Source organism: Cervus canadensis, chromosome 3, assembly GCF_019320065.1.
Source record: "Cervus canadensis isolate Bull #8, Minnesota chromosome 3, ASM1932006v1, whole genome shotgun sequence".
Lineage (NCBI taxonomy): Eukaryota > Metazoa > Chordata > Mammalia > Artiodactyla > Cervidae > Cervus > Cervus canadensis.
In genome coordinates, this window is record NC_057388.1 from 29,035,712 (window position 1) to 29,050,444 (window position 14,733).

At 42.9% G+C, this 14,733-nt stretch overlaps 1 protein-coding gene across 2 annotated transcripts in view; it reads right to left on the bottom strand.

Moving 5' to 3' along the window:
- RAPGEF5 (Rap guanine nucleotide exchange factor 5) overlaps positions 1 to 14,293 on the bottom strand; it is a 232,373-nt gene extending 218,080 nt beyond the window's left edge. Inside the window, exon 1 of one of the 2 annotated variants that reach the window (XM_043462812.1) lies at positions 13,934 to 14,293. In XM_043462812.1, the coding sequence (XP_043318747.1) occupies positions 13,934 to 14,164 (231 nt within the window). In that variant the 5' untranslated portion in view covers positions 14,165 to 14,293. The remainder of the gene's footprint in view (positions 1 to 13,933) is intronic. The other variant, XM_043462811.1, reaches the window with a different exon arrangement.
- Between the last annotated feature and the right edge of the window lie 440 nt (positions 14,294 to 14,733).

The following is a 14,733-nucleotide window of genomic DNA, read 5'->3' on the forward strand; positions in this document are numbered from 1 at the left end:
ACTGAACCCAAACCAGAACCACATGGCGGGAGCCCCAGTGATGAACACCCAGAGGGCAGGATCCAAGGTGTAGACCGGATGAAACGGACAGGACAGGGGATGGACAGAGAGTCAGGAGGCCAGCCGCCACGGGCCCTTTGTGTTTCAAATGCTCACGACTTTTCCAATTGCCAGTGACTTTGTGGAAACCAATCAGGGGGAGTTTCCAGTATTATTAATTCTAATTAAGTTCTTATAGTCACGGTCTTCCATCTTGGTTTGTCCTTCCATCATGAAGGTGGCAAACAGAACAGCAGGTAGACTCCCGGCCTCAGAAATTTTCTGACACTGAAGGGAATCAAACTTTCAAGGCCCTTTCAACTGGTGTAAGTGTGGTCCATGTCCCAGTCGCATCAGCATCACCTGGAACTGCACAGAAATGCAGATTCTTGGGCTCCATCCATGACCTATGGAATCAAAGTCTCTAAGACTGGGGCCCAGGAATCTGTGTTTTAAAAAGCTCTCAGGGATGCTCATGTATGTATATGCTACTGTTTGAGGAGTCCTCCTTTAGACCCCATCTTTGACGTTTTAGGGAGGACAGACCATGGATATCCTATCAGAGGCCCTGCCAGTGTAAGGAGCCCTTGACCCTGAGCTTCCTCCCTACAACCTTTAGCAAGATACCAATGTCTGAGCCTCCGTTTTCTAACTTAGTTGCGGTCACTATAGCCAATAAAATCTATTTCAGCTTTTCAAAGAGCTTGATCTTGAAATCCCTCAGATTTGTCATTTCAGGAGACGATGATGATGGCAGCGAGGACAACAGGAGCAGCTCACACTAAGCCTTCTCCACACAACCAGCTTCGTCTGAAAAGTACTGTGCATGTTAACCCACTTCCTCTCCCACTCTGTGAGGTAGGCACTATCTGTGCTTCACAGATGGTGAGGTTGTGGCCTACGGAAAAACTCAGTAACTTGTTTTGTCTGTATAAGAAAGGAATACCTACTTCAGAGCTATGAGAACAGTATGAGAAAGCATTCCGCAAACATAAAGCCTTATATAAATGACAGCAGCATGAACAGCCAGCTACTGCTGAACTGACCCTCTGCAGTTTCATTAAGCTCTAACTTCATGGGATATTCGAGGTAGATTAGAATAGACCAGCAGGCTGCTGCTTTTTTTAAAAGAAGTCATGTGCCAAGAAGAACAGAAATTTCAGTGTTTCAATGGGTGCTATTTGAAGATTTTTCATAAATTTGAAACAGTAGAGGAAAACAAATATTGATGCTAATCTGAATCTAAAAAATAGCTTTCCTTGGTGACAAGAAACAACAACAAACCTCTTACCTAAAAGAATATCAAACCACCGGGTAAGCTCTCCCCAGATACAAAGGGCTGCTGACACAAGTTCTTTTCTGACTCCTCTCCCAGAATTCTGTTTATGGCCAAACAAATGATTTAATCTTCTAGAAACAAATTCATAGGTAACATCATTTTTACTCTTTTGATATGACGGATTCTCGATTTAATCAGAATCTTCCTCCTCCTTCAAATGCTCTTTCTATTAGAGCATTATCTTCCCCTCTTTAACTCCAGAGATGAGGTGAATATTAAGACCCATCTTCCCCTCTGTCTAAAACATGCTCCCAGAGTGTACTGGGGGTGGAGCTGGCATCTCAAAGGAGAAAGACTTTGGCTGGACAGACAAGGGCCAAGAAATGAAAAGTGGTCCCCTCTCCCACCATCACCTGCATGATAGAATAGTGGCATTCCATTTAGAAACAGAGACTCAGAAAGGTTATCTGACTTATTCACATAGCCGGTAAATGACAAAACATAGGAAAAAAGTGTCTTTTCTTCTATAACAAAGCCAAATTCTATTTCCATGGACTGAAACAGGCATCATACTTCCCCTACTCTCTAAAAGCAACATCACACAGTTTCTTTTTTTCCCTACAAAAGATTTCATACCTATATATAAATTCACAACACAGGATGATGGAGTGTACCATTTGTAGTGTTTGTCCTTTACAGTCAACATTTAGAGTGTTAGACCAAGCAGAAGTGATAAGCTGTTCACTTCCCTCAATAATAGCAGGAGAGAGTAAAACAAATTTACAGTCTTCACCAAAGGCAAAAGTGTTAGGCAATCACAAGTATTTGCATGTACACCTCATAACAGCTGCAGGTAAATGATCTGACAAGGTCAAACTCAACTGAACAGCAAAAGCACCAATGGGGCTGGAGTGAGTTGCTAGACCAGTTAGAAAAAAATACAGGAAGACAATCAGCTAGATTGCAGAAGCCCTGGTTTTCTGGACTCTAACTTTAGAAAGGTTTGTTTTGCCTTTATGAGAAATCCTGAATTGTGTTTTTTCTACAGATAACACAAATGGTACAAAAAGCAAAGAAAAGCACTTTCCAAGGGAGAGGCCAAAGCCTCATGAAAAAAAGCAGATAAAACATAAAAAATATTAATTGAGTCCCTTCTAGGTAAGATCTGCCAACTTCCCATACAATGTACAGTGACTCAAAGACAAAGTCTAACTCTATTGGCATTTGTGTATATTCATGGCTGTTTCAAAAAAGTAAGAAATTCATATGGGAAGTTTACCTTTTAAATTTTATGGAAAAAAAAACTGGAGGAAAACAATAATAAACTTTCTATGTATATATAATTTCACCTTCAACATTATTTTAAAGGTAATCATATTTTCTGTAGGAAAAAAATTATATGCATTCTCCTCTGTCATTTAAATCATTACATAAGCAATTATCAGTGCTCAGATAAATTGTTAATATACTCTTCATTAAATTTTTCACACTTCCAAACAGATATGGATTTTGTTTGTATTGGGAGTCCTTGGTGGCTCAGATGGTAAAGAATCTGCCTGCAATGTGGGAGACCCGGGTTCGAGGGAATGGCTACCCATTCCCGTATTCTCACCTGGAAAATTCCACAGACAGAGGAGCCTGGAGGGCTACAGTCTATGGGGTCACAAAGAGTCAGACACAATTGAGTAACTAACACTTTGTTCGTATGCATCATTTTACTTTATTTATTAACAGGAGAAAATCAAACAAAAGTTTAGTAACATGTATACATGGGAAAGATCCAGAGTGAGTGACCTGCATGCATGATTTTAAAGCTGTGATTTATTTTGATATTTCAACAGATAAACTATGCAGCTACATTCAAAAAGTAAAATGTGGCTTATTATAGCTGTTTAATTTAAGACATCAAGATTTCAAGATGGCATGTATGCTAAGTCTCTTCAGTCATGTCTGACTCTGTGCGACCCTATGGACTGTAATCTTCCAGGCTCCTCTGTCCATGGGATTCTCCAGGCAAGAACTGGAGTGGGTTGCCATGCCCTCCTCCAGAGGATCTTCCTGACCCAAGGATGGAACCTGAGTCTCTTATGTCTCCTGCATTGGCAGGCAAGTTCTTTACCACTATCACCACCTGAGAAGCAAATTTTAACATATACTATCAATTTAATAATAGCTTTGAAATGAAAAAAGTTATATCCCATTAAATGATCATATTAATTTAACATACATCCCTATTTCAAAAGTAATAAAATGAAAAAGAGAAAGAGATTATAATCAAGAAAATACATTCTCTTATTTGGAGAAAGGATACAGCAGAATAGGTAAGCCTTGTAATACAGAGCCAGATTTCCTGTGTTCAAACTCTGGCTCCTCCACTTACTAGGTGATCTCATGCAATCTACCCAGCCTCCGTGAACCTCATTCTTCACTTCAGACAAGAAGAAGACAAAGAGCGCATCAGTCATACAAGGCTGATATGAGGATTCAGTGATTAATGTTCTTAAAGTACCTCAAACAACCCCGATATGATGAATGTTACATGAGAATTTGTTAAATAATAATAGTTATCATCACCACGGCCACCACCTTCCAGGACTCACTGAAGCTTTTGCTGCACTGAGGTGAACAAATTTCCAATTCAACAAGCCAATAAAATGCTTTAATTTGGGGAAATATTTACTGACTGAGCACCTGACACTATGCCAGATTTTTAGAGGAAGGAAAGATACAAAGTAAAATAATTATAGAACCATGGTGCTGCTTCTAGAAGAAGGGCCTTATAACTAGGGGTGTGTGGTGACCTAGGCTTCAGAACATCCACAAGCCCTCTGAAATGAGGTGCAAAATTATGCCTGCACATGCATTTTTTTCTAGGGTGCCATCCCAGATTCCAGAAAAGGCCTGGGATTGGAGGGGGGGGGGGGGCGGAGTTGAGAGCTATTTGTTTCATGTAATCAGATACATTAAAAGATAAATATGCCAAAGCTTAATTTTAGTAAAAGACACTTGTGTATTCTCAATGACTTGATTCAATTGTAAGTGGATTCTTTTACTTTGATAGGTATGCACAGTTCCCCCTTCCTAATCAGAAGTTTCTTAAATATCAAACAAGCCACCATCAGAAATGTAAATCCTGGGTTATCAGAAACTCATTCTACCCTTTCTTCCAGTCTTCCAGAAAAGGAAGCTACTTTCGTTATATAAATCTCCAAGTTCATTTGCAATACGCAGTCAGTCAGTTTCCAAATCTCCAGAGCAATGGCTTCCGGAATGAGTCATCCTAAACCTTCCTGTTTCTTGAACAATGGATGGTATTGCAGAGCGATGACAAACAGCTGCTGCTCAAGCCATCACCAAACCTTGCAAGTGGATAAAGACTAATCCTGGAAGCCATTTACCTAAGACACTGGAAAGAAAATAAGCTGTGTTTTGCCCTAAACTTGAAATGTCTAGGGCACCCCTAGTTTTATATAAATACCACACACTAAGGGATTCTACCACTGGAGTTCCTTGGGGTAACCATTGATCCAATGCTCAACATGTTATAATTACGTCCATGTCTTAGACAACAGGGTACAGTGGCTCAGTGGTAAAGAATGGACAGAGGAGCCTGGCAAAGCTACAGTCCATGGGGTCACAAAGAGTTGGACATGACCTGGATACTGAGCATGCGCACGTACACACACACACACACACACACACACACACACACACACACACACTTAGACAACATGGTTTTGCAAAAAGGCCACAGATATTGGAATCAGATAGTCCTGGGCCCCACTCTGACTGTACTACTTCTTAGCTGGGTGATCATGGAAGGCTATTAAACCTCTCTAGATGGTAATTTTCTCACAGTTGAAAATACCTTCTCCTTTTAGAGGACTACTGAAATTTCAATCTGATAAAGACATGCCAGAATCCACAATGTTGTCCTTGAACTTTCCCTTTTCCATATGGACTTATAAATGATTTATCATAACAATAATTAACCATGGTGGGGGGGGGGAAGCCACTGATTTTAACTAGGTTGCCTTCCCATAAAATCTCAAAACCTCTCACAAATTACTCCTTGATAACATATTGTTACTAGAATGATCAGTATTCCTAACCAGGGTTGTTATGCAACATTGAGGGGAAAAAAAAAAAGTCACAAGCACTCAGAGTCATCTCCAGTGACTTTTCTCCCACCTTTCCATCTATTTTTAGCTGCACAAGTTACCAATTACTGCCAAGTCCATTTTAGACAGTGCAAGTGTGAACCTCAGACTTTCGTTATGGTACAAGTATTTAGACACTACCTAAAATATTCACTCTATGTTAGGACACCACAATCTTTAAAAACTTGGAAACTGACACTGCATACAAGAGCAAAATTTTTTATGCCTAGATTTCCATAAATATGTCTATCAAAGTCCATTTGCTTAGAATAAGCATCCAGCTGGGGAAGAAAACATTTTAGCTCCAAGGTGCCCAAAGCTTCCCATACATTGCCTCTATTCTCAGAAAAACCTGACCCACAGTGTATCTCACAACAGTGGAAGAAAATGAGGTTTCAAGAGCTCAGAAAATAACATGCGAGGATATAGAGTAGTGACCCCGCAACTCAAAGTTTGAGCTGGCCGGAAGTCACTGTTTCTTAAATAAGACCAACACGTGCTGTCATATCTGATCTGACTCACCTTTCCTGGAGGATGCACGCCTCCCCTAATGACCTTTATCTTCTGACAGGCTACCATAAGCAGATAAGAAAAGAGTAAGGAGGAGAAATTCACAAACTTTTTGGATTGATGAAGATAGGCCTGGGAGTTTTTTGCTTAGGACACTGAAAGCAACCTTTAATCTTAGTAGCTATTAGTTACTATACACACCTATAACCACAGCACTTCCCCTCCCACCAAGACCCCGACCTCTCCACCTCAATCCCAGGAGGAGGATCACAAGCCCTTGTGCGCTCCAATGAAAGAAAAGTTAATGTGTGGCATTATCAACAGCACGTACTGACCATTCTCAAGAGGGGTAAGGTCATACCAGCAGGTACTATAAAGGCTATGGGCATTCATTGGAAAAGGTCCTGATGCTGGGAAAGATTGAAGTCAGGAGAAGGGGACAACAGGGGACGAGATGATTGGATGGCATCACCAACTCAATGGACATGAGTCTGGGCAAACTAAGGGAGATGATGAAGGACAGGGAAGCCTGGCATGCTGCAATCCATGGGGTCGCAAAGAGTTGGACACTACTGAGTGACTCAACAACAACAATGGACATTTAGGAAAAAAAAAAAAAATAACAGACCCTAGGTCCTCAGTACACTTGCGAGTGAATTCAGAACATGGACTATGGAACCAGACTGGCTGGATTCAAACCTCCCTTGTCCCGCCCACTCAGTGATCTTAGGCAAGTTGCCTCTAGGTTTCAGTTTCCTCATGTGTGTGTGTATGTGAGTGTGGGGGGGAGGGGGGTGTGCATGAGTGCATGCACACAAGTGCACTCAGTTGTGTTCAACTCTTTTTGACCCCAGGGACTGCTGCCCACCAGGCTCCTCTGCCCACGGAATTTTCCACGCAAGAATAAAGGAGTGGGTTGCCATGTCCTCCTCCAGGGGAATCTTCCTGACGCAGGGATTGAACCCATGTCTCCTGCATTGCATGCGGATTCATCACCACTGCACCACCACCTGGGAACCCCCTTCCTCATCTGTGGAATGCAAATAAAAGCATCTAACACAGAGGCTTGTAGTGAGCGTTAAAGTTTATACCAGAACCTGCCAGGCACATAATTAAATGCTATGAAGTGTTAGCACTGATTTTAATTTAAATACAAGGAAGAAACTACATGCTTTGCCTATGAGATACATGTATAAAATAACTGTAAGTTGGCCATACTGGTATAACTTGGAGCAGAACATGTTTCTCAATCAACAAAGTCTTACTTCCAGCAGAGGAGGGTGGTAAACCAGGCCTGAAGCATTCCAGCTCAGACACAGGAAATGGCAGCCTTGTTCTTCTATGAGAGGGAGTCACCAGGGTGGGATTCAATCTCCGGGTTGGGACGATCCCCTGGAGAAGGAAAAGGCAAATATCCACTCTGGTATTCCTGCCTGGTATTCCTCTGGTAAAATCCCATGGACAGAGGAGCCTGGTGGGTTACCGTCCATGGGGTTGCAAATAGCTGGACATGACTGATCACACACGCATGCATCAAGGTACAGACTATAAATGAAAAAGAGAGAACTTCCAGTTTCTCAAGTCTGAAGAGCCACTGAGACCCTGCCTGAGTGAAGGGTGGCTGAAGGGAAGAGGTCAAGGCAGAGAAGACTGATCCAAAGGCTGAGGATCACAGGAAGACTTGGGTGAACAGTCAAACTGGCACAACCAGTGAACCATTCTGACTGAGGTAAATGAAACAGATTTCAAGGAGATAAAGAAAGTGGTGGAACACTGCAGAAAATATCCCAGCAGCCAAAGCCCAAAATAAGGCAGCCCCAGCACTCCGACAGTATATATAGAAAGAGGGAATGTAGCTACCAGTTATTTCATTAGAGGGAAAAAATGACAGTCTTAGAAACAGCCTGATGAGAAGAATTTTTAATGAAACAAAAATTTAAGATGAAAGACTTAAAAAGAAGGTTAAAAAAAAAACTCAACCACTATGAGAGGCAGAAGTTGAGGGACATGAATGGGTTTCAGAAGAAAAAAAATCAGTACTCCTTGAGAAAATGGCTGATTTGGAGTCTGGAGCAGGAAATGGAAAAAGATATGCTTAGAATAACTTGTGCTGAAAAGGAAGAAAGGTATCAGAGACTACTAGGGCCTTGTAAGAAGTACGCAGGAGATAAACATAAACTGAGCATCAAAAAGAATATTGCCTTCAATGGACTGAAACAAATACATTACAAATGTAATGTATTTACAAACAAATTACAAACAAATACAAGCTCTTACTGATACTTGAAAAAGAAAAAAACTCACTGGTTGTTAGGGCATTAAATCATAACTCAGAAAATTGATAAAAGGGAAAAAAATCAAGACTTTCCCCTGTCCTTCCTATGCAATTTTTTTTTTTTTTTTTCAGAAGACCCAAGTAGTTCATGAGGGTAAATTTTTATTTTTTCTTTTTGAGAGTAAATTCTTTATAGACAGAATTCCAACTGATAAATGCAAGAGGAATGATAGATTTAGATCATCATTTTGCAACCTCTAATGAAATGGATCTGGCTTACAACTATCAAGGATGTTACAATCATTAGGTGAAAGGTAGAAAGATAAGTTGACCCCACCTGAACCCACTAATCACTCTTGGTATCTCAAACAGGGACACATTCAGGCATCACGTCTCTAGTGACGTGATGCAACAGATCATACACAGTAATACCTACCAAGAATGCTTGCTCTTAAGTCTGAATCTAATCAAGCCACTACATCTCACTGCCAGGTTACAGGAAACATGGAAAATAAATGAACAAACTAGACAACATCACAAGTAAGAAGTGACCCCAGAAGTGGACATTCTACTTGACAAATGACCTGCTATCTCCATCACATCAAAGGCATGAAAAAAGAAGCAGGGGGAGGAGATGGTTATAAAATAAAATAGACTTGAAAACCTAACAACCAAACACAACACGTGGACCTTAATTTCTGGTTGTAACCAATCATAAGTGAAAAGACATCTCTGAGAAAAATTAAATATGGGAATTATGTTAAGGAATTATTATTAAAAATTTTAGACAAGAAAGGCACACAACTTTTTTTTTTTAAGGAACAAAGTCCTTATCAGAGATGTAAACTGAAAACACTAATGAGACAGATGACATAATATTTAGCATTTTGTTTTAAAATACACCAGTCCCCCACAAAAGAAAAGTGGGGAAAAGAGAAATAAGTGAAACAAAATTGGTAAAGTGTTAATAGCTAAAGGTAGGAAGTAATTACATTGTTCTCTCAAAATGTCCACAACACAAAGTTAAAAAAGAAAATTAAATGGTTTTGATGTAAATTCAATCTGTGCCTTATTTTACCAGTGATTTTTTAGGAGGTAGTTAAGAAAAATCTAGTCATTCCACTTAGCCTAAAGAGCCTTAATCAACTAAAGAGCCTTAATCAACTTGCATTCTGAATTCATTATGACAATAAGTGACTGAACCAAGGAACCAGGAGTTCTATAGTAACAAGCAAATGTCAGCTTACATTTTCCCAGTAAGAGACAGCCTACAAGCCACCTGGGTTGGGCAACACAACTCACAAAGAGCTTATCTGATGACAGTTGATGTCAGATTGTTAAGATCTGTGAGAGCCCAAGGCAGCATGGGCAAGGGCCACACAGATTCCTAAATCAGATCTTGGTCAATACAGAAGCTGCAAACTTTCCTACCAACTTGTGTAATGCACAAAGCTACTTTCTTACCAGTAGTAATGAATCTGTGCTAACTTGTCCCTATAATCACTCAGCTGTAATCTGGAAGTACAGCTCATGACATACAAAACTGAAGGTCCACAGAAAGAGCTAAGCCATGATTTACTTGCATTGGTATCCCTGCCCTAACCAAGGGGCTCACCACACGACCCCAGGTGTTTACCAGTCACCCACTGGTTTGATACACACTGCTTGTGTTTTTCTCTTTCCTTCAAACACTTCTGTTGTGGATTGAATATTTGTGTTCCCCCAAAATTAATGTTGAAGCCATAAGCCCCAAGATGCTGGTATTTGGAGGGCCTGAGGGAGGTACTAAGGGTGAGACAGGCCATGAGGGTGGTGTCTCCATGATGGAATTAGTGGCCTTATAAGAAAAGGAGAGAGACAGAAGAATCAGAACAAAAAAATTCTAAAATTTGCATGAAAACACAAAAGATTCCAAATAGTCAAAGCAGTTTTAAGAGAGAGAACAAAACTCCAGGTATCACACACCCTGATTTCAAACAATTTATTTTGCAAAGTTACAGTCATCAAAATGGTATGGTACTGGTACAAAAACTGGTACAAAAACTGATACAGTACCTATATCAAAATAATGTGGTACTGGCACAAAAACAGAATCGAGAACTCAGAAATAAACCCATGCTTATACGGTGCATTAATCTATGACAAACGAGGAATATACGACAGAGAAAAGACAGCCTCTTCAATAAATAGTGTTGGGAAAGCTACAGGCAAAAGAATCAAACTGGACCACTTTCTCACACCATATACAAAAACAAACTCAAAATGGATAAGGACTTACAAACATAAGATCTGAAACCATAAAACTCCTAGAAGAAAACATAGGCAGTACACTCTTCTATCAGTCTAGCAATACTTTTTGGATCTGTCTCCTCAGGCAAGGGAAACAAAAGAAAAAATAAACAAAAGGGACTACATCAAACTAAAAGGCTTTTTCACAGTGAAAGAATCCATCAACAAAATGAAAAGGCAGCTTACTGAATGGGAGTATGTAAATTATTTGCAAATGATATACCCAACAAGGAATCGATCTAAAATATGCGAACAACTCAAACAACTCAACATCAAAAACAAAAATAACCCCATTAAAAAAAAAAATGGGCAGAGGACCTGAAGGGACATTTTTCCAAAGAAGACAAGCAGATGGCCAACAGGCATATGAAAAGATGCTAAACATCACTAATCATCAGGGAAATGCAATCCAAAACCACAATGAGGTATCACCTCACACCTGTCAGAATGACTATCATCAAAAAGACAGCAAACAACAAGTGCTGGTGAGGATACACAGAAAAGGGAATCCTCCCATACCACTGGTTACGATTATAACTGACAGAGTCACTATGGAAAACAGTATGAAGATCCCTCAAAAAATTAAAAATAGAACTACCATATGATCCAGGAATCTCACATGTGGGTACTTATCCAAAGGAAACGAAAGCCCTAATTGGAAAAGATATATGCACCCCCATGCTCTCTGCCACGCTATTTACAATGGCCAAGATATGGAAGTAAGTGAAGTGTCCACTGATGGGTGAATGGATAAATAAGATGGGGTATATACGTATAATGAAAGATTACTCAGCCATTAAAAAAAAATGAATTCTTACCATTGGTGACAACATGGATGGATCTAGAGGGTATTGTTAAGTGAAATAAGTTAGAGAAAAACATACTGGATGATCTCACGTACATATGGAATGTAAAAACCAAAACAAAATGAAAGCAAAGATACAGAGAATAAACAAGTGATGGGGGTGGCACAAAACAGGTGAACAGGAGTATGAGGTATAAGCCTCCAGTTGTAAAATAAATAAGCCATGAGGATGTCATATACAGCATACGGAATATGGTCAATAATACTGTAGTAACTTCGTGTGGGAACAGATGGTAACCAGACTCACATCATCACATCATTGTCTAATGTATGCAAATACCAATCAGTATGTGGCACGCCTGAAACTAACATCATATTGTATATCAACTATATTCCAGTTTAAAAAAAGAGAGAGAGGCACCAAGGAATGGTCACATCAGGACACAGAGGGAAGGTGGCTGTCTACCGGCCAGGAGGTGTTCGCACCAGAAACTAAATATGCTGGCACCTTGATCTTGCACTTCTCAGCCTCCAAAACTGTGAGAAAATATGTTTCTGTTATGTAAGTCCCCAGTCTATGGTATTTTTTTTTATGGTAGCCTGAACAAGCTAATACATATTTCACCTATTTTTCTCTTTTTTTCAAACCCTTTCCAACTCCTTTGATGGGAAGGTTCCATGATCACAAAGGTGGTTCCAGAGCCAAAGGAGGGAAAACGGTTGAAAATTATGGGTTTCCAATGTTGGAAAACTTGACAATCTTCCCCCAGTTTAAAAAAAAAAAAAAACAAAAAACTGGCCATGCACTTATGAAATGTATTTGGAATGTCACAAGGAGAACTAATACAATATTAGAACCAAAGAAGGGCTAATAAAGTATACCTTATTTGAAGTAACCACACTCAGAATAATTAATGAGTAATATGTATTTTGGCAAGGTACACCACAACATCATCCCAGACAGGGAGAAATTCTAGCCTCTGTGCAGATGAACACTCCAGATCTATTTACGCAGAAACCCTGGGCAATCCTCCTCACAGACTGCCTGGCTGCCCTCATGTCCTCAGGATTCTGTGCAGTGTAAAAGTAACTGTCAAGGATAACAGGAATATAATTTGACCTACTTTCCCCTAGACTCCTGGAAAGTCTCTAACTCTGATTTTTGTGTTTATTTAGCTATCATATCTTTGGGATACATTTCCTCACTTTCTTTGTAGGTAACCCTGTACGCCACACGGTAAGGTCATCTGCGCTAATTCCTAAACCCCCCTGGTCATTTGACCTAAAGATGGTCCTATTACTGCTCAGCTAATCCTCAAAACATCCTTCTAAGGTAGATTATGTACAGTCATCTCTATGTGGGAAGAATTCTTAGGGAAGGAGGTACACAGCCTAGAAAGGCCAAAGACTCAACATTAATTCAGACCATTTCCTGCCCAAAGGAAGCCATACCAAACCCAGTGTTTCTCCCTAACACTCAAGTTTCATAAACCTGTCTTTCAAGAGCTGGAAGTCCCCCAGCAAGATCTTTTAAGGCCGACAACTATGACTTCTTTTTATTTTTTTTATTTTTCAATTATTTAAGACCTTTATTAACAGGTGCTTGCAGTTTGTTGACTTTTTTTTTTTTAAAAAATCAAGCTGTAAACTTTTATTACAAATTAAAAATGAGGTTCTTAAAAATCTCAACTTGACCAGATATGAAACAATTTAAAATTACAAACCAAAATATCTACCTTGTGGTGCCTTCTCGGTAAAGTCTCCTTAATGATGCAAAAATTTTTAAAGCAAAGTAAAACTTCCCAAAGGTGCCCAAGGCCCCGGTGAGCAGGGACACCCGTAAGTCAGTAGTGCCTACTGAGTGACTTATGAGAGATCCCAGGCTGTCCCGCTTCTCTTAACCACAAAACATGTCCGACCTGCTCGGGACATTAGATGCACTTAGAACCCAAGAAGGGACACTCCTCCACCAGGAAATCCTACCGAACACACTAGCAGGAAGTCAATATTTAAGATTCTGGCGGCGTCACCGAGAACTAAGTGCTGGCGACTGGAGAGCCCAGGAGCTAAAGATCGCCCCGGAACTTCCAACTCCGGCGTCGGTCCCTCGGCCGTGGCGGCGGCCAGAGCCAGTGTCGGTGCCCAAAGCTTGCAGCGAGGCGCCCGACAGCAGTGCACACGTCTCATGCCTCCTGAAAACTGAGGTCCCGCGCGTGGGGCCTTGGGCTCGCTGTCGGGACAGGGCCGGCCGTTGGGCACCGGACACCTGCAGCTCCCCCTCTGGAGAAAGGCAAACGGCCCTTCTTCCGGCGATGCTCACGGTCCGGCTGCCAGAATCCAGGTGCGCTTGGGCTAAGTCAGGTGCACCTAGGGGAGAGGGAAACCGCCGCTCCGCGGGGGTCACCCCACGACCCCGCCTTCCAGGGCCCCTCTTCTGCCTAGTCCGGCACAAGGGCCCCACTCCCGGCACCTCCCCAACTTCCAGATGCCCTCCATGGCCGCCCCGGTGGGTGGGCGCGGGCTCCACGTGTGCGCCTCCCACGCCCATTCCGGCGGCGCAAGACCCGGCCACTCACCCGGCCCCCAGCGGCGCTGCGCTTCCTCCGCAGGGTGAGCCCGCTCCGCAGCAGCGCCGGCAGGTCCCGCAGCCGCGGCCGCGGCGGCACCGGCAGCTGCTCGCGCTCCGGCTCGCGCGCGCTAGGGCTGCGGCGCAGGGCGCCGTCCGCCGCCGCCACGGCCGCCACCGCGGCCAGGGCCGGGCTCTCGCACGGTGGCTGCATCTTGACGGAGCCCACGGCCATCCTCATGCCCTGACGGCGGCTGTGGCGCCGGCGGCTCTTCCCCGCGCTCGCCTCCGCGCGCCGTCCGCGCCTTCGCCAGGCAGCAAGAGGGCGCGACTGCGGCTCGGGCGCGGGGCGCGCTGCCAGCCGCTGCCCATTGGCGCGCGCCGCGGCCCCCGCCCGGCTCAGCCCCGCGCGCCTCCCCCTCTCCGCCCAGGTGCGCCCGGCCCCGCCCCGCCCCGCCTTCGCCGCGGCACACCTCCGCCTGCGGACCCGGCCCCCGCAGCCCCTCCCCGAACCTTGAGCACCGTCTCCTCCGCAGGTGCGGGGTTCCCAGAAGCCGCCACCAAACCCACTCCACTGCCCGGCCCTTCCCCCTACTCCCTGTAGGCTGAAAAGTCCCGCTTCACCCCTTTTCCTGCATGCCGGGCTCGACCTGAACTTCGACCCCAGTGAGCCAGGCAGTGGGGAACACCACCACCCCGCCCAGGCGCACAAGGTGGTTTTTTGTTTTTTTTTTTTTCTCTTCACCGCCTGGTCTCAAATCGTAATCAGTCTTCCCAGAAATGGTTTTCGCCTAAGAACTTCAAAACAGG